Source organism: Halichoeres trimaculatus, unplaced genomic scaffold (genome assembly GCF_033239565.1).
Source record: "Halichoeres trimaculatus isolate MK-OKI-2021-1 unplaced genomic scaffold, fHalTri1.1 fHalTri1_scaffold_20, whole genome shotgun sequence".
NCBI lineage: Eukaryota > Metazoa > Chordata > Actinopteri > Labriformes > Labridae > Halichoeres > Halichoeres trimaculatus.
In genome coordinates this window covers 23,096,791-23,116,828 of record NW_027437198.1, presented here as the reverse complement: position 1 = coordinate 23,116,828, position 20,038 = coordinate 23,096,791, and the positions used below count along the sequence as shown (strand labels likewise).

General features: G+C 42.3%; 1 protein-coding gene across 1 annotated transcript; it reads right to left on the bottom strand.

Annotated features, from left to right (window-relative positions):
* Positions 1-521: 521 nt before the first annotated feature.
* On the bottom strand, positions 522-19,177 carry map3k3 (mitogen-activated protein kinase kinase kinase 3). Its single transcript, XM_074696566.1, has 17 exons — positions 17,986-19,177; positions 12,821-12,900; positions 12,278-12,399; positions 9,394-9,434; positions 8,948-9,047; positions 8,652-8,765; positions 8,366-8,486; positions 7,775-7,908; positions 7,164-7,237; positions 7,003-7,070; positions 6,494-6,589; positions 6,257-6,418; positions 6,014-6,162; positions 5,499-5,630; positions 4,078-4,207; positions 3,806-3,983; positions 522-1,885 (listed from the first exon to the last, which is right to left on the bottom strand). The coding sequence occupies exons 2-17, from the start codon at positions 12,822-12,824 to the stop codon at positions 1,657-1,659; spliced, it is 1,854 nt and encodes a 617-aa protein (XP_074552667.1). The 5' UTR covers positions 12,825-12,900; positions 17,986-19,177; the 3' UTR covers positions 522-1,656.
* Between the last annotated feature and the right edge of the window lie 861 nt (positions 19,178-20,038).

Sequence of the window (20,038 nt, the reverse complement as noted above, 5' to 3'; positions counted from 1 at the left end):
AGCCCCTCTGTTCAGAACGCAATGATTTAGTGGGCGTGGCCTTCATATGTCAATGAGCCACCGCTGATACCGCCCCGCTCTTCCACGTCACTGAGAGCGGCGCCACGAGCTCCGAGTGCACAATGTTTAGAAAACAGCGAAGCTCGTTTACTGTAACATTACAGGCTAAAACAACAGGCTAACGCAGCTACAGTTAGCATCCTGAAGCTAACACAGAGACAGGGGGGACACTGAGGAAAAGCTCTTACATCTGCTCCACAGCACACAGCATCTAAAATACTCACATTTCCAGGGTCCCAGGTTTGTTGGAGGATGGTTGGTAATGCGCCTGGATTCAGGACCAGTCTGTTCGCTAGCCCTCTGTTGTACTGTCCAAAGTTGGAAAAGCAGTCGGCCGTGAAGTGACTAGCACACACATGAACAGTTTTACTGAGTGTAGCTGGAACATTTCCTTGATAAATGAACTCTAGCCACTAAGTTTTGTCTTCTTCTGAGATGGGGAGCTTGGAGCTATGTGGCTGTTTACAGCCAAAAACAGAGCAGTGATGGCTCTTCAACTTAGGCATTCTCCTCCCCGCTGCTAAGGAGATTACTCTCCAGCAGAAAAAGGAATCGCTGACATTGGCAAATCCCCCAAATCCAGACAGCTCGTTTTAGGTCAGGATTTTACATTCACAAGCACTACTAAGTACAGGTTTTGTGAGTGAATATCACATTTTGTGGGCTGGGACGAAAACAAGAGACCCACAAATTTCACTAAAAGACTTAATAAAGTGATTTTTGCATAATATGGGACCTTTAAAATCGCTTAAAATATATAAATTTACATTTATCGAGATGTTATTTTTAATTAAAGCTGGACTGGCAGCTAAAACTCTTTGTTGCATTAGATTTATTTTACTTTTTGATCTACAGGAAACCTTGAAATAAGGTGTTCAGTCAAAATTTGCTACCAGGAAATTCATAGATTTCCTCATTTCTGAGCAGATTAATTTCAAACAGAGTTTCAGATCAGCTGTTCATGTTGTCAGCTGCTCAAAAAATCACACTGGACACGCTCAAATGTGACCCGCTGGATTCTTTTTACACCAGCTGCATCACTTCTTGATCTAAGTTAACACTTTGTCGGAAATGCAAAGTGCATCACAAGTAGCTTAAATGGCTTTAGAGGAGTTAAAGAGGAGTTTCTTTGTTCAAAATGCTAAAAAAACGCAGACCCAAACTGAAACCAGTGGACCTTCCTGTCAAACTAACACTGTTTTCCATCCAAGCCGCCGTCATTCTGCAGCTTTAGGCCTGCCGTAGCTTTAAAACTGTGCTCAGCTAAATGTTTAAATGTCAAACACTCAAAGGGCTTCTTGGCATCACTGCCCAACAAGTGAATGTAAACACTGGAGAGGATCATTTCTGAATGATGAGAGCATCAGTGGGACGTGTGTTTGAGTCTGAGAGGGGTCAGCAGCCCAGCAGACGCTTTGTCTGTGTTTTGTTTCCCTCTGGTGGTGACAGCGTGTACTGGCATCGGTTATGAAGCTGTTTGGAGGAGACTGAATTTCCTCAAAGCTTCTGCTGAAGAGACCAGCACCGTGGATGTGTTTCAGAGACAGCTACAGATTCTGCTGAGGCAAACCGAGGAGGAAGTCCAGAAACCAGGCATCAGCACAGAATCTGAGAGAAAGGGTGTCTGAGCAGCTCCTCGGCACTCGGTCTGTGTTTGGCCTCCACAAAAATACATCCGATGAAGTCCCGTGCCTGGTCGGACGTGTGTGAGGGCAGAAGAGGGTTCGTGGGTTGCGTGGCGATCTTGAATATGGCTGCCATCGCCTCGAACTCAGCCCAAGGCGGCTTTTCTGTCAGCATCTCCACCACCGTGCAGCCGAGGCTCCTGGAACAAACGTTTTTTTTCTTTAAGTCAAACCTGCACACGATAACAAGCTCTGTCTCACAGCTTCAGAGGAATGCTTAAACTCTGCAGGACCTCCTCCACCTGTCTGGGAGGTACGAGCCCCCCCTCGGTGTGCAACTCCCCCCTCCAGCCTGGGCCGAGAATCGGGAACATACCAACCTCTGCTACGACCTGTCTGACTGGCCGACAGCCAATCACATCAGTCCCCTGGGAGGTCAGCGCTCATTCAGGTTGCATAAGTGAATATTTAGTGTAGCAGAAAGTGGGTTACATACAGCAGACTCTTACATTTATTCATACGCCCTGCACGTCTCATCCCGTCTGCCTCTGGCTAGGAATGAAGTCACTTACATGTTTTCCTTTCATTAATTTTACTACTACTTTAAAACAGACGAGCATGGAGGTTTGTGGTGCTTGTTTTTCAGGTGAAAAGTCACTGGGTCTCAGTGTCACTGTGTGTTTTGTAGTCACACATGTTTTTATATACAGTAATTTTGTCTTAAATCCAATTAGAGTCCAGATTTTACAATGATATTCATTAAAATGAGATATTCTATTATAGTTCTTGCATCATTCTAGGAGTCAAAGCTCCTTTGTTGGTTTAAAAAGCTCAGATTTGGCTCTTCCTCTGTTTTATGTCTCTTGGTTTTAATTTTCTCATTACTGTCTTGAATTTTAATGGTTTTTAAGGGATCGTGAGGAGGATCTGTTTGAAGTTGGTTACAGTGACATCTTCTAGCCCAGAGTCTCACGCACACTGTCGTGAAGCCGTGACTCTTAACAAGGCCCGGGTTTGTTTTGGAAATCAGATCAGATCTTCTTTTTACCTCTACTTTTCTTTGTTCGACAACTTTTTACTGGATACAACGCCACAAAACGTTGCAACAGGCAAACTTTGTCAGTTTGTACCGTAGTTTAGTAGCCAGCTTTATTTAGCTCTACTCACAGCCCGGTGCTCTGAGACCAAGCGGCAACTGCTGGTCTAAGAATAGGAGACAATGCTGAAATGCTACAGTCTGCTGTTTCTCGAGTGTTGGCTTGAGGCTGGCTCTTGAAGTACCAGAAGTCACATACACACCAAGCCAAAAAAAGCTGTTTTCAAAGCAGAAATTAACCTATTTACAGCCTGGTCCAAAACACGTCTCCTGTCTGAATTTCTAAGTTTACTATCGGCACACACCGTACAGGGGATGGATCTTATTCTAACTCAGCGGTTTAGAGGATACTCAGATCGTGAGCTTGCTAATTTGCTTCATTTTCCGTTTCAGTACCAAACGGGTGACGTCGGGTGAGACTACGTCCATGTTTTATACAGTCCATGTCCGAGACGTGTCTGTAACGTGCAATATTAGTGAATCCTGGTTCTGTCCTACCAGCACTCATCTACCAACTCCAACCTCACCAAGCAGAACTAACATAACCTCACTCTTCATTTTATTGATAGACTCTCAAGTTTGAACAGACCACTGCAGAATAACCTACATTGGCGCTGATAATCTTATTTTAAAATGTGGATTACGATCAGGTATATATATCTAGAAGGAGGACTTTTTTACTAACACTTAAAAACTCTTCACAGACCCTTTAATATTTCTATTCTACCACCTTTCTTTCCTCATTTCAAACTCATAACCATGTCTCAGTTTCTTGATTAATAACATTATTTTTATCTCCCTCATGGGCTGTGTCTTAGATTAAATCTCTGTCATTGTTAGAAAAACACCTTAATTCTGACTGTTTATCACAGAGAAATCTGTTGAAAGCAGATTTTTCTCACTGATTTCCTAATTGTAGAACCGTCCACAGCTGTGTTAAAGTTTTATTCATCCAAGAAAACAAACCCAGCTGTAGCTGATAAATAAAGTCTCCACTTAACCTCTGCTCAGCTCCAGCTCTTACCAGACGTCAGCCTTCCTGCCGTAGCCCTCTCCACTGATCACCTCCGGGCTCATCCAGTAGGGGGTGCCGGTCACCGAGCGGATGCCGGTGCCGGACATGCAGATGGTCTGCAGCCGCTTGCTGGCACCAAAATCCCCGAGCTTCACGTTGCCGGCTGAGTCCCTCAGGATGTTGGCACCTTGAGAGCAGAGTGGACGAGGAACGTATAAGCATAGAAACACAGGCTCCAAACACCAAACACTGACACACTCTGTGGGGTCAAACAGGACTACCTTTGATGTCCCGGTGTACGATCATGTTACTGTGCAGGTAGGACATGCCCTCCAGGATCTGTCGAGTGTACTTGCGGGTCACATTTTCTGTCAGAGCTCCATAGGCCTTAAGCTGGTCTTTGACTGAACCCTAACAGAAAGGAAGCACATGCTGTAAGATCGGTTACCTGAAAACTTTTTTCTTCTTTTTCATTTTTCAATGCTCTTTCTTTTATTTGTTTTGTTTTTTTTTTCAAAATGAATCCCCAACAGTCTAAGCAATAAGAAAAGTTTAAGTAATGATAATCATATATATATATACCTCACTCACATATTCATATTATATACATATATGCATTTACATTCAACTGATATATAAAAAAAATATTTACATGTATTCATATAAATGTAAATATTATATATGCACCAAATATGCATTACCAGCAGACAGTAGTAAAATTAACAGATGAAGAATATATATATATATATATATATATATATATATATATATATATATATATATATATATATATATATATATATATATATATATATATATATTAATGTTGCACTACTTGCCAGTAAAAAATGAAATAGTTTATAATAATAATAATAATAATAATAATAATAATAATAATAATAATAATAATAATTATTATTATTATTATTATTATTATTATTATTATTATTATTATTACAATAACAATAATAATAATAATACTTAAAACAAAAAATAAAATAAATAAATAAATACAAAGGGAAAAAATGAGGTTTTCTTTTCCTAGTTGCTATGGGAAAAAAAACAGTACAGGTGCTGAAAGCCTGTATATTTTTAGGTTGTAGGAGACAAAAATTGATGAGCTTCCGTTTCATTATATGTATGGGGAGTTACCTGAAAACATTCTTCACAACAAAATGATGGAGTAAAATAACTTGCAATAAGCTGAATCATATCATTGCTTGCCATTTTACAGCATCTGCAGCCCTGTAAACATGAGGTAAACATGTCCATACGTCATCTTCTTGCCATGACATTTAGCAAATTGTCTTTTGTGGAAAATGAGGTATTCGAAAATTTTGCAGAGGCAGGAAAATAAAATTATGACAAATATAGAAAGAAGCAGATTTGGTCTCTGAATGAAAAAATAAGTCCAAAAATATGTCTTAAAAGAAAAGTTGACCTCAAGCTGATTGCAAAAAATAAAATGTGGAGGATTTTCAGCATCAACACATTACTTCATTTTCATATCCTCAGACTTGATTAGTCAAAAAATTGGCTTCAAAATCACTGGCCATGGATCCCTGAGTTCATTCAAAGGTTCCTGGAAAAGTTCCTGCAACTCAAAGGATGAGGAAGCATCTTTCTCTTTTTCTGTGACTCTTTTTTTTTTATCTCTTTTCAGTCTTAAGCGACTGGCTTGAATCAAATCGCTCAGACTCACCCCCGGCATGTACTCCATGAAAATAGTGAGGGTCTTCTCATTGTGGTCCCTCAAACAGCCGTAATACTGAACGATGCGCTCGTGATGCAGGTTTTTCAGCAGCTGGATTTCACACTCCAAGGCGCTGACTTCCTGTGAGGAAACAAGAAGTGGTTTGGGAATGATGCTCTGAGGATTGAAATGAGCGCCGATGCATGAAACGTGGAAGCAAAACAACACATCTCTGCTGATTTACTGTTTATGTTACTGTCATTTCCATCTCCCAACAACACACTTTTCTTTCTCCTTCAAGAAGGTTTCTTTAGGTTTGATTTTACCAACACCTTCTCATCAAATGTTATCTGGCATGCACAAACAATGAGGTCATTTTAAGTTGGACAGAAGAGCAAACTCATGATTTGTTAATCAACACATGAAGGTTTAAAATTTGAAGAAATGATGCCGTTTCCTCCTGTAATGTCTAACCAAAGGGTCCAAAAGTTTATTAAACAATAGTTTGCATTCCAGTGTCTTACTTTACTAGTGTCAGGACTCTCAGGATCAAACTGGACCTGCTTGGCAGCTAGCTCCCTCCCAGTATCCACATCGTAACACAGATACACCCGACCAAACGCTCCCTGACCCAGCAGCTTCCCCCTCCGCCACGTCACCGGAGCACTGGGCGCTGAGGAAGAAACGGAGAGGTTTCTCAGCGTTTGGTCATAAGTTGTTTTGTATCTGCTGATTTAATCCTGAGGTGATCTCAGATCAACACTCACATTTGTGAGCCACAGATCGATCCTGAAGGCGGAGTCGGCCCTGAGCGTCCACAAGCTGCCAGCTGCCCAGACTCTCCTCGCTGCCGTTGAGCGACCGCCGCGAGGGAACCAGGGTGAAGAGGTTCCCCTGAGGGCGACGGATCCGTGGAAATGTTCTACGACCTGAAGAAACACGGGAAGCATTAACACCAGAAATGATCTGAGGGACTGATAGAGACTGGACACGGAGCAGCTCACCTTCACTGTGGTCCTTATGATGCAGGGAGACGTGGTACCTTCGAGGGTAGGTGCCTCCTTTCCCCGCGACCCGGTCGTACACGTGATTCTCCCTGTCTGGAAGCACAAATACCCAAAGTCAATACACTGGAAAAACTGAAATTTTATCAAGTTTTTTTGTCTTATTTTTGGTAGAAAATATATTTTTGTACTTAATATGAGCCACATTCACCTGACCAGTCCAGAAAAATATTTTATCTCAAGTTATTTAAAGACAAAAATGACGTCTGAATTTCTTTTAACAAGTAAAAAAAGACGTAAATGAAACAAGAGAAAAGTTACTAAAACCCAAGACCTCATTATTGTCTTTAAATAACTAAAAAAAAAGACATTTTTTCTGGACTGACCAGTTGAATGTGGCTCACATCAAGTATAACAAGATTTTTTCTTAAAGCAAGATTAAAACACTTGATAAGATTTCAGTTTTTTGCAGTGTAGAAAACTTCCATTAAGGGGTCAAATCTCTTTACCTGAGCAGTCCTGACGGTTGTCAGGGTAACTCTTGGCTCTGTGCATGCGGGACTTTCTCATCGACGGGCTGTGGGAGAGGAAGGAAGGATGCTGAATGAAAGAAAAGATCTTATCGTTTGAGAGTTTCTGTTTGGAGAAACGCTGAAATGTTGCTCCTCACCTGTCGGAGTTACTGTCCAGAGACTGACAGCTTCCAGAGACCGAGTTTTCCGCACTGCTCCAGGGATCCAGAACCTGTGCAGGGCACCACAGAGAAACACAGGCTTTGATGAAGAGCAGGGGTGGCCAACCAGTCACAGACCAAGAGCCACAAAAATTACTATGGTACTACAGAGAGCCACATCACACACCTGGTCTTACAAACACACTTCCTCTCACACATAAGACATAAAATGAAAATCAATACATTTCCAATTTTCAAAGCAAGGTTTATTGTGTTCATGTGTTTAAATATGTACTAGAGAAGAGAAACTGAAACTTAAGTATCAATCCCAACTGATCCCAATGTTGGCATCCATATACATAGTTTAGATTGATCGGCACACCACTACTCATAACTATATATATATTTTATGAATGGATCAAAGAGCCACACACTGAAAGGCAAAGAGCCACAGGTTGGCCACCCCTGATGAAGAGGAAGAGGATTTTTTTCAACACAAATTAAACTTTTGAGATAAAAAGTGCCAAAATCAGTCAGACTCAGCTAAGATGTGCTGTAAAATCAGAGTTTATGGTGGATTTTTCCCGTCAAAGTGATCTGTAACTCACACACTGATCGCTGGTCTCAGGGATGAACTCCCCCTCACTGTTGATGCTGGTGTAGGAACCTTGGCGGGCGATCCTCTGCTGGCGTTCAGGAACATAACCAGGAGGCGGTGAGCTGCGCCCTGTGTTCTGAGAACCTGCAGGAGTTAAGAGAGCAAAGGAAACACTGAAGATATGAAAAAATAACTTCTTCACTCTCTGAACTTCACAGGGTTTGATTTTTTCTGTCAGAGCTGCTCAATCCTCCTCCTTCTCCTCCTGAGGACAAAACCAGGCCACTGGTCCAGCACAGTAATAGCTCTCTGTAATCTGATTGGCTGCTTTCCAGCAGGCATCGTCTAGTGATGGTGAACAGGAAAAGGAAGAGGACCCATTGCTAAAAGGGGAAGCTGAAGAAGGAACAGGCAGAGAGCGAACAAACGAGAAGTCGACAGACAGGGAAATCCAGGTAGCTCAAAAAGAAGTTGCATAACACGGCGACCGATAACCACACGTTTACAAAATTCTGAGGAAAACAAGCGTTTTCATGTCCTTCTCTGAACCACAGCGGGAGGAATCTGACTGCTTTTCAGGCTTTAAATGACACATATGTACCGGTTGATAAGTGGCGCCCCCTGGGTTCAGCAGACTGGTACGCCGTGCTCACGTCTCCGGTGGACTGGGAGGACTTGATCCTGACCTGCTTACAGGGCACATGATGGGACGGCGAGGAGGCCTGAGGGTTCAGAGGAGAGAAGAAGTTTGAACATGTCAACAAGCCGCTCAGTGTGATGCAAACATGATGAAGAAATCGTGTGGTGAAACACAGTGTTCTGAATTCATGCCCAGTGTGTGTGTGTGTGTGTGTGTGTGTGTGTGTGTGTGAGTGTGTGTGTCTCACATTGCTGTGCTCCTGTGTGAGCAGCAGGATCCGGATGCTCTTCATGTTGGAGCTCCTGTCGAGGAGATCGATGGCTTTGTCCAGGTCGTCCTGATCTCGGAGAGGGATCGATAACTACACACACACACCATCAAAATATAAAAACATACCAGGACACACTGAGTCATAAATCACGTCTTCAAACCAAAAACACGACACACTCTTCAGCCACAGCTTCTCTTTTACAGCCGCCGTGTTGTCTTGGTAATACAGGAAGAAAAATGTGAAGCGATCCTGTATCAGAGTCTCAACTTTACCTCATTATTCATGTAATTCAGGTCCAGCTGCTGCCCAAAGACAGTCTTGACCTTCTGCTGGATTTCCTCAAACTGCACAGGCCGTGCAAACATCAGGATCCTGCAGAAATCACACAAAAACACACACGAGGAATGACTCAAACCGGCTGCGATAGAAACTGCTTTTAAGTTTCGTGCACACGTGCGAGCTGAATCAACACAAGCTGCTCTTTCTGCGCCGCATTCCTCTGAGTGCACCTTGCATACCTGTGGTCTGCGCTGGCAGCCAGCGACAAAACCACAGTCCTTTCCCCTCTTCAACTCTCCGGCTCACATACCGGTTTGAATTAAGAGCTGGAGTCTGAGTTTCCCCTCTGAGATGTGCTTTTTCTCATGAACCGGGACATGTGACGAGGACAGCGTGTTTGAAGGAAGGAGTTTGTGGAAAGAAACGAGGACACACTCACCTTCTCTCTCCTGAGAACTCAAACTTGATCCTGACGTCATCCTGGGAGAGAGCAGAAAGAGGAGAGTGAAGGAGCAGTTCGTAAAGCTTGATCATTTGGATGGTGGGAGGATGAAGGAGTCTCCCTCGCAGACGCACGTCGTCTACTCTCAGTCTTCTGGAAGTTGACGCTGGGTGGGCTGAGAGCTACTTCTCAACATGAGCTGAATATATTTTTAGAGAAGAAGTTGAAAATAACTCTAATACATTTCAGATGCAGAAAGGAGGTGGGTGGCTCTGTTGGGAATCCAGCAGCTATTATGCTAAATTAGCAAACTGTGTGGGCTGGGGAAACACTGTGAGAAACATGAATATTTCTGTATGCATGGCACCAAATTACTCTACTCTTGGTAACAGATGTGCAAAACGTGTGTTTAATGGTTGACATGGAGATAAACTTTGTAAACCTAAAGACAAGCTGTGTGTTCTGCACATAGACTGTATTTAGAGTTGATAGACTCTCAGTGGAGCCAGGTGACAAAAATAATTTTTTTTTTTTCTTTCGAGAGTCGGATCACTTCTTGACTCTACCTCCCGACATATTTTCCAATCCCCGAAAAAAATACACGAGAACGGCAGCTGTCAATCATCGCTAAACGTGACGTAAAACCTTGTTTTTAACCTTCTATAACTAATGAAAACGAAACTTTTCAGAAAAAAAGAGGACTTGAATACAAGGCAGCCAAATGATATCTTCAAATCACCACAATAATCAGACGAGAGAAACATTTCTACGAAGTGTATTAATTTCTCAAAGTTTGACCACAGCCCATCTGGAATGACTGGGAAGATGGATTTTTTGACCTATACTGCAGCCAGCCACCAGGGGGAGCAGTTTTTGTGGCAACCTTACTTCGGGCCAAGCAAGATGACGTCCATTTTTTTACAGCCTATGGTTCTGCAGCTGTGCGTGAATACACAACTGGAAATTCATGCTATGGTGTAAAAATCACAACCTCCTCAGCAGCGGCGTACACAGACCTTTTAGAGGCAGGGACAAAAGAAAAAATAAAAATAAAGGGCAGTCCATCCCAATTTAACCACCCAAGAGGTCAGTTTAGGAACTACACTACACACTACAGCGCACGTTTTGGCTCCTAAGAGAGTCACTTAACCCAGATTGTGGTTCCTTAATCCCCGTTTTCACCAGGCAGTCCGGTTCAGATTATTGCGGTTTGGTACAGGTCGGATCCTGGATGAGTTAAGACTGATCCTGTTTGGGTTACCACAGCCAACCGTTCCCCCTCATGGTAGCGTGCAAGCCAAGTGACGATAGCTGCGTCAGCTACGTGATAGCGTGACGCCAAAGCAGCGCAACACAGTGTACCCAGCTAATAAATCCAGCAAGGAAGAGATATGCGACACGGTTAACACAGAGAGATGATGGAAGACATCCAGCAATTCATCTTCTTTGTGATTTCCATGTGGCTCTTTATTACAAAGAACAATCAAGCTTTGTTTCAGAGAAGACTGTGTGCCACTGTCACATGGTAAGTGATGATTCTTTCGACTGATCTGCAATGTTTTTAGCTCCCCCTTGGATTTAGATCAGTTAAATTTGGCACCCTAACAGTAGGGCCCCAAAAAGTGGGACGGTTCGTTCCAGTTATTTGAAGATCTGTCCCCGGATTAGTCAAAGGAATCGCCACAAAGTGTGCGCTGTGCCGAGACGAATCGAACTGAAACGCTTGATGTAGACGGAGCTTAAGAGGGCACTCCAGCAGGTTTCTGTTTGCTGAATTTGATCTTCTCCTTTCTGGACGTCATTACCGAACGCCCAGAACCAAAATAAGGCGAGCCAGGACTTCTTTTATTCCCCTTATTAAAAAACGGAATTCATTTGCCTGACCAGTTTTCCTTCTTGTACTTTATGCTTCTTGTAAATAGAATTAATTGTTGACTTTTAGACTGTAATCCTATTTATTGACTTTTATTGAATCTCTTTTATCTGCTTTATCTTGTATGCTCTTCATTACTGTTTATTGATCTACTGCACAGCACTTTGATGACTGAATGCAATTTATGGGTTCTGCCTGATTCTTAGTCTTTGGCATTTTGTGGTTTAAGTGTCGTCCTTTTTCACTTGAGTTCAGGATTTTTCCTGATTATGATTTATGTGTTATCATATACTTTGTGAACTGATGCCTGCTGCTGAAAAACAATTTTCCCACGTTGAAGTTGAAGGGGGGCGCGGCCACCCCCTACCCCTCTCTGTGCACACCACTGCTCCTTAGAAGTTAGCACTGTTATAGATTTGTTTCACCACCTGAGGTTATCAGGGTCCATTTTGACAATCAGGTATCAACCTTAAATAGCTAGATTCAGGGCGAAGATGGCCTAGCGGGCGATCCAAGTTCGAGTCCAGCCTGTGGCCTATTTCCTGCAGGTCACTCTTAAATCTCGCCCCCTTTTCCTACTCTATCTACTGTCCTCTCCTGTGTCATTAAAGGCATCAAAAGCCCCAAAAATAATAACTTTGAAGAGCTAAATTCTTAAATTTGCCTTAAAATCAAATTAATTATGAGTATTTCACACCCAGCATGTTTGTAAGTATCTTAATGAGCCTTTCTGGCTGATGACAACAAAAGCTACTTGAGCGACTCAGAAACATTTTCAGTGTTCCTGTGTTTGGATCTTTTAGACAAACTCAATCCAGACAAAGTGCTTAGAGGGACGCCAAAATAACAGGACACAGAGAGAGAGGCGTCTAAAGAAGTATACGGGCACTTTAAGCAGAAGGATTTTCAACATATAGATCCAAAAAGCATGAAGGGGAAGTAACAAAAGAGGAAGATGGCATCACTTCAGAGAGAGAGAAAAAGAGTTCAGAGTTCTTCAGACTGTACCTGTCTGTTGGCCTGTGCCGGTGTCTTTGGTTTCCCGCTGTCGTATGACGACAGAGGCTGACGCCGCGTCATCTGGAGGGCGACCAGGTCCTTCATGATGGAGTGGAGAGCCTGTCTCTCATCTGGATAAACAGGCAAAGAAGAAATTCACGATTAGGAGAATGAATGATAAGTGTACAGTTGATTTTTCACTTCAAGGTGTGAGCAGGTAATCAGTCCGTGATCTTTAATCGCAGCCACATTTGAGGCGATCCTGAGACCCTGCAGTGTTTTTGATATGCCTATTCCCACGTTTGATCTCAGGGCAAGCTCTGCTCCGGCTGAACGAGCTCATGAAGAGAAAATATTCTCCTTGTGTAGCTTGGACAGACATCATACAGCCCCAGGGCAGCGGACAGAACCAGACCCCCATCTCCACAGCGCCAAAAACCCAGTGTTTTAGATTCTGGATCAGACTCCAGCCTCTGGCCTCAGGGATGCTGTTCAGTGTCTGTTTTTATCTCATGGTTTGAGGAAACCAGCCTCAGCATCAGAAAGACTTACTCATTGTGGCGATGTTTGCGTACGTGAGCTTCGAGTCAGTCCTCAGAAAGTGGTCTCTGCTGAGCCGACCGGTCTGCAGCCTGAGGAGAGACGCACAGATCAATTAGTCCAAACAAAGAACAGTGAGCTGAGTCTGGGACTGCAGACGTATCACATTATCTCTGTGATTAAATGCCGTCTTTGAGGGTTTTCATGTGACATCAAACAGAAAACCTGGTTCCCAGTCTGCACAGAGTCCTCTTCTTGCATAATTCTGTGCAGGCATGTGAGAAATGTAACTCAACCCTGCAGAAGCTCAGACCTACACATTTCTCTGACTGCAGAGTGGAAGGAAAGAGTGCGGTGCATGTGTGAGAAAGTGTGCCGTCTGTTTTGCCCATGAGAAGGAATGACAATTGGAAACGGCTTGCATTGGCAGCGATCAGCCTGCCAAAGTTTTTACGGGGAGTTTTCTGCCATTTAGAGAGCAGCGGCTTTAAAACTTTGATTGCACGAGCAGCTGAAACCCCTACCTCTGCGTGCTTTTCTTTCCAAACTCCATTGTTGATGGAAACAAGGCAATTTTATCTGGCTCTCCAAAGGCGTCAACAGCGTTATAAACTGAGGAATTTCCTTCAATGGAGAGGGTTTTCCTAAATTTGTACCAATAAAGCAAAGAATTCAAACTAATCCAGCAGGAAGAGCACAAAGAGGCTGGTGTTGAGGGTGAATTCTGGTGCTTAAATTATGGTAAACTATCTCCACAAAGGATGCACTGATCTGGGTTTTCTTTCTAGAAGTCAAGAATCATCTTTGTGCACAATTGAAGGGTTAGTTGCAGCATTTATAAAAAAAAACAGCTTGGGCACAGATACTGATGTGAAATCTTAGACCTCGTGTGCACAGACTTTTTGAAGAGCAGGGGTGAATGAAAAAAAAGGGCACATACAACAAGTTCCCGCCACTGAAGAGGGCATTAAATTCCACGTGTCTTCCAGGGAACTCAAGCCCACATATTAGCTCCCTGAGAGAGACACTTAAAAAGCCCAAGACCAGCTCCTAGGAAGGAACTTTAGCCTATGTTTTGGCTCCTAAAAGGGCCCTTTTGTACATAGTTTGGCACCCAAGAAGTCACGACAGAGCACACATTTCCTTAGAAGGCACTTAAAGGGGCAGTCAGGAGTTTGAAAGTGATCTAGAAAAGTCTTCCTCCTAGAAATATACCTGATCATAATCCACACTTTAAAATAGGGATGCACGGTACATCGGTATCGGCTGATATCTACTCTTTGGCTGCCTGCATTTTCAGAGCATCTTGAACCATCTGTCAAGACCCAAGTATTTTTTTTTCTCTGACTATGTGAACACCAAAACTTCCTAAGAAGAGTGGACTCTCTTCTTTTATGTCTCTCTTCCTGTTTTTGATCCAAAAAACTGACAAAACATACCTTTTTGATCACGCTCACGCCGGATGCTCCATCCTTTGATCCTCTCCTTGGTCGTCTTTTCTCACGATTGCACCGCTCTTTCTCTCTGAACTACCTTGATACCTCAGATTCATATCATCTCAGATTGTTTTTCTTTTTTTTGCAGTATCAATATCAGTAAATATCGGTGCATCCTTACTTTAAAATGACACTAACAGCGCCTATGTAGGTTATTTCGAAATGGGCAGGAACAGATTGATTTATGGTACATTCAAGTCTCTATGACAACACCATGCTGGCTGACGTTGTGAGAAGAGAGATCTGTGTTTTTTTTTCTGCTGAAAATGATTTCTGTGATTGATTTTGTAGTGATGGTGGACACTGGAGCCTAACTGTCAGACAGAAAAAGGACAGAAGAGCAGAAGAAAGATAAACAGGAGAGAGATAGAGCACAAGCTAAAGGCTAAAAGGGCTAAACTCTTAGTGCTAATGTCCATTCCAACCCACAGTCAGCAGTTATTCTGCAGTGGTCTGTCCAAACTTGAGAGTCTACAACAAAATGAAGCGTGAGGTTACGTTAGCTCTGATTGGTAGATGACTGGCAGGAGATAACCAGGATTCACTAATGTTACACGAAGCACCAGGCTGTCAGTAGCGCTATGGACGGCTACCAAACTACTGTACAAACTAACAATTTGCTTGTTGTCACAATAGACTGTTAAAAAAATGGACATCCGCTTGCTTGGCTCAAAGTGAGGTCTCCACAAAAACTGCTCCCCCTGGTGACTGGCTGCAGTACAGGTTTAAAAATACGGCTTTCCAGCCATTCCACCTTATTACATCTCGTAGAAATGTTTCTCTTTTTTATCGTTTTATGATGATTGACAGCAGCCGTTCTCGTGTATTTTTTGGGGGATAGTAAAATATGTCAGGAGCTAGAGTCAGGAAGTGATAAGACTCTCGAAAGGAAAAAAATATATATTATTTTTGTCACCCAGCTCCACTCAGATTCTCCCAGAACCCCTCATCGTCTCTACTGCACAGACTCTGGCTCCAAACTGCTACAATGGTGACGCCTGAGAAGGCGGTATTTTGGCTTCAAAACTGTACAATGATAAATGGCGGAGCCACGCTGTCCACTCTATATACAGTCTGTGGTTGTCACGTTAGCCTACAGATATGTTTGAGCACCGGGCTGCTAGCGCTATTTTTAGCAAGCTACTGACACTCGGTACAAACTTACGTTTGCTAGTTATCATGTTTCAAACAACAGTGCTATGTAACTGCACTGATAAATACCTCACCTCTTTGCGTTTGAAACAAAGAAAAGTTGATCCAAAACAAACACACAGTTTGGAGCCAGGTCACTTTAGCACACGTTTTGGCTCCTTAGACGGCACTTCAGCACGTGGCTTAGCACCCAAGAGGGCACTTTAGTGCTTGTTTTTCAACAACGGGGCCATGAGGGGGGAGTGTTGACTGCCCCCCTGCCCCCCTTCTGTGCACACCACTGATGTTGATGTTTTCTTTTGTTTATATCAGTCCGAGTTACAATCACTGCAAAACAGACCAGTCCCTCGGGCTTATTTCAGATTGGGACTTTCCCATGGCAGAAGAAGAAAGAGATAAAGAGCAAAGTTCATGCTAAACCAAATCCTAGGAATACACAGAAGCGAATCATCCGACTGCATTAACTCTGTGGTGAGGTCATCAACAGCTTCATTTACAGTTAAAGAGCAGAAAAACTGCTGCGAGTGCCACCACAGATCAGGATGAAGAGTGTCTCAGGATGGAGCACAGAGGAGAGGTTGTAACTGTCTCCCTCAGGGCAGAGAAGACTGAGATTCAGGGAACTATTTCTGTGTAAAACGGGCACCACTGGCACCTGAAGCAACCCATTGGCTGTGTGGATTTCTGGGTAATAATCACCCACAGGAATCCCTGGCATGTCCGCATGTGGTCGGTGGAGCGTTGCCACGCCGCTTTCAAGCTTCTGCCGCTCTCGTGTTCACCCGCCAACCGAGCAGGAGCCGGGAACTTTCATCCTGTAACCCGTCTAACTTTAAGGCTTATGGCGTTTTCTCACTTTCTGAATAACAGAGTTAATGAGGTGTGCAATCCCCCCGGCGTCAGAAGCGGTCATTTCAGGACGCTCTGAGAAACTTTCCTCTCTTTAACTTTTAAGTTTCCTCTGTGGAGAGCTGTAAAGGTGCTGCAGAAACATGCATCCCAGAGTCTGTTCAGTAACAACACAAAGATAAACTCTATATGCATCCTCTCAGTTACTCTTCTCTCTCAATCCTCCTGATTTCAATTACCTCCCAGGCGGAATTCAGAGAATTCACTGAAGAAGGAGGCCGAGCTCTACCACTCCAGTCAGCTGTGCCCGCTTTATTTTTCCTTGTATCACATTTCCAGGACTAGCAGGATTTACATGGATTTTACTCCCCCCTTCTCTGCTCTGTCTGCTTGGAGAGGTGTTTAGTCTGAGGCTGTTTTTCCCAGCCTCAGCTCTTAACTCTGTCTCTGGCCAGAGATGCATCTGGATTCAGGGCTTGTCAGCAAAAAAAAAAAAAAAAAAAAAAAAAAAATCCCCTTGGCCCGGTGTCTCCCCTGTTCAGGTGCACATGTGTTTCAGGATCAGAGTAATGACAACCACATTTGAATACTGCAAACTCAACAAGACACGAGTGTTTTCTGTGGCTTGAATTCCAAAGACACTTTCTTGGTGCACAGAAAAATACATTTAAGAGACATTTCAAGAGATAAGTTCATGCACAATCTTCTCCAATGCAAAACTGTGTTCTTACCATAGCTAAGGGTTCATTTGTTTACATTTTTGGGCTGATTCAATACAATTCCCAAACTGTGCTTTGTTTCAGTCCTTAGAGGCTGAGAAAATAGGCTAACTTTTTATTTTCCAGCAACTGTTTGAGTCATTTAAACTGTGATATCCCTTGTATGTGCTTTTTGGTTACCTGTCTCCTATCATCTTTTAATTTTCAACTACTTATTCTCCTTGTTTACATGTAAAGCGTAGCGCACTCTGTTAGTTTGGGGCTAGATTTTATTGTTCATTTGTTTTATTTTGGTATGTGTATTTTTTATTTTGTTCCAAAATTTGTCTGTGCATTTAAAACTGAAAAACATATTAAAAAGAGCAAAAAAAACGGTGATATTTTCTATTTAAACTTCATAATGTGATTTATTTCAGACCTGGGTTTTTTTGACAAACATTTTTTAACCTAATTAAATTTCTGACCTCTTTCTGTGTAAGTATTTTACCACTTTAAAAGTAACTTTTACAACTCTAATGTCATTGTGCAATAGTTATTTGATTATAATCAAGCAATACTGTGTCTGTAATTATTTCCTTTATACGAGAAAAGTGACTTTTCCATGCAGGACCCTGATACACATGAGAGAGAAGTCATACGATTTGCTTGCAGAGCTCAAATTCTGAGGATATCACAGATTTTGAAACATAAAAAAATAAAAAAATATATATATAAAAAATATATATATTTTCTAACATGTCATTCAGTGTTGTTTTTGAGTTTTTTCAGGGGTCTAATTATTGTTGAAATAATAAAAACACATTTTACCTCTTTGTTTTTGATCATCGGTGCAGTGGCATGAGTTAATTTATAAGCCAGACAGACTGGTGTCATATTTTCCCGAATTCCTTGAATGCAGCGTCACTCACTCTCCATATACCTGTCATTCCTGTCACGTGCACCCCCCGCACCAACCCCTCACCTGCAAGTCCAGGCTTGTCCCGCGTGCAGGTCACCTGTGTCAGACGTAGTGGTTCCAGGATGCTCTCACGTCCATCGGTGCCCTCACAGGTCAGTCACACCGACACAGGTGAGAGTGTGGGGGGCGCCATGGCGGGGATGACCCCCCAGGTGACAGGCTCCTGTCTTCTCCAGTGGAAAAATGAGGCACAAACAGATTCTTTCCAGGTAGATAGATACAGAAACTAGTCACATCAGACAGCTGTGTGTCTGTGCGCACAGCTAATGTTCCGATGGAAAAGAAGTCATCACACAGCTCCAGGAAAAGTTCTGCTCGGATTTTTGGAAAACTTAAACTTCCAAAACATTTTCAGAGCAAAAACTCGACTTTAGCTGCTCCATGAGTCCCATAGTCGTGTTTTAAATGAAGAAAAGCTACAGAACAAGGTGTAACAATAAGCGTGTGGCCTTTATGAAATCCATTTGTCTGTGGGATCAGCTCGCCAGAGGAAAAGACCGGACGGTTTCCGTGATTTGATGGTCTCTCTTCCTGCTAACTTTGCAGATTTCCCAAAATGAAAAAAAAAACTCTTTAAGAAAAATATCTTTACTTTTAAGATCGAGTTGGATAAAAGTGTGTCGCATTGCAGCTTGAATGATCTAAAAATACAGAAATGAAAAAAGGCCTGTGACGATCTGCGACAAAAACACAGGAGTTTGATTCAGTGCGCGGAATAATGGAGTTCAACCCGCAGCAGGAGGAGTTTGGACATAACTTTAAACAAAAATGCATGAACACACAATCCCCATAAACATTCAGCTTAACACTGGCATCAGATTGTTATTTTGTCAAGTTGAGTAAACTTTTGTTTACGCTTCACATCGCTTCGCACTCTTCAAAAAAAAAAAACGTTGACATAAACAGTTCATGCAACATCCTCACTGCTGCAGAGAGAAGTGAGAGCAGTCAGAGTTTTCATCCTGTTTCTGTGAGAAACGTTGGTCCAAAAGTTTCCAGAATCAAAACAAAGTGTGAAACAATCTTCTGCTGAAAACGTCAAACTTCCTGACAGAAAAAATATCGCCACCGGAACCTCTCTTTACGCTTCCAACAGGTGGAGAAAACTGTATTCCAGCAGCGAATCCTTTGTGTCCAGACTCCAGACTCTCCGTCGTCTTTTCGTTTGTATTAACATGATTTTATTCCTGAGGGATTTTCTAAAAACTAGCTTCATTTGCGCCGAGCAGCCGCGGGAACGCGCTGTTACTTGGTCGAAGTCTTTTCACGGGAGCGTGCGCGTAGTTATCAAAGGGGCGGGGCCGTAGTGACGCAGTTCTAGATTGTGGTGCCTTCATGACCTCCGGAAAATCGGGGTTTGAAATGATTATTCGTTTCTTTTTTTTACAGGATCAGAGTTTATTTATTCAGGGTATATGCTAAAATCCTGAGGTTGATTTCAATACCTTTTTAAAACTTAAAAAAAAATAAAAAATTCAAAAAGTTTAATGACTTTATCGCAAATTTAAGTTGTTGTTGGCAACCCCTCTTTCACAGTTATAGTTCGCACTTTTACAGAAGTTATGTAAGCTGAGAAGGAATAAAGCTTGAAAGAATAAATACAACTAAAGGCAGGTTTATTGACACTCCCACAACAAGAAACAGCAGTTATTAAAGGCCAACTTGCTAAAAAAAAAAAAAAAAAAAAAGTTAAATTATTTCATCATTTTCAAAATTTTGGACATGTGCCTGAGACTGTGTGAATTTCTTTAATGTTGCATTTAATTTCTCTTTTTAAACCTTGTAGCAACGTTAATTCATAGCTGGTGTATATACCTCTCCCAGTCTTTATTGCTGTATCGTATTGTAACTAGAGTCTTTGTGTTTAATTTATTATTATTATTTTCATTTTTGTATTTTTCTACTGACTCCATCAATTTCAGCTGTTAACACAACAATTTCCCAGTTTTGGATCAATAAAGTAATTCTATTCTACTCTATTCTATTCTATTTTATAACTTTATTGACTGAATGTTTAACGTCCCAATCAGGGGACAAGGGGAAAATAAGTACTCAT

Bases quoted from the DNA above. Each gene is read 5' to 3' on its own strand.
- map3k3 (XM_074696566.1), bottom strand. The intron at 9,048-9,393 runs GTGAGTGTGTCC...TGATTTCTGCAG, and splicing joins GAGTTCTCAGGAGAGAGAAG to GATCCTGATGTTTGCACGGC. The intron at 7,071-7,163 runs GTGAGGAGCAAC...CCTCTCCCACAG, and splicing joins CTGGACAGTAACTCCGACAG to CCCGTCGATGAGAAAGTCCC.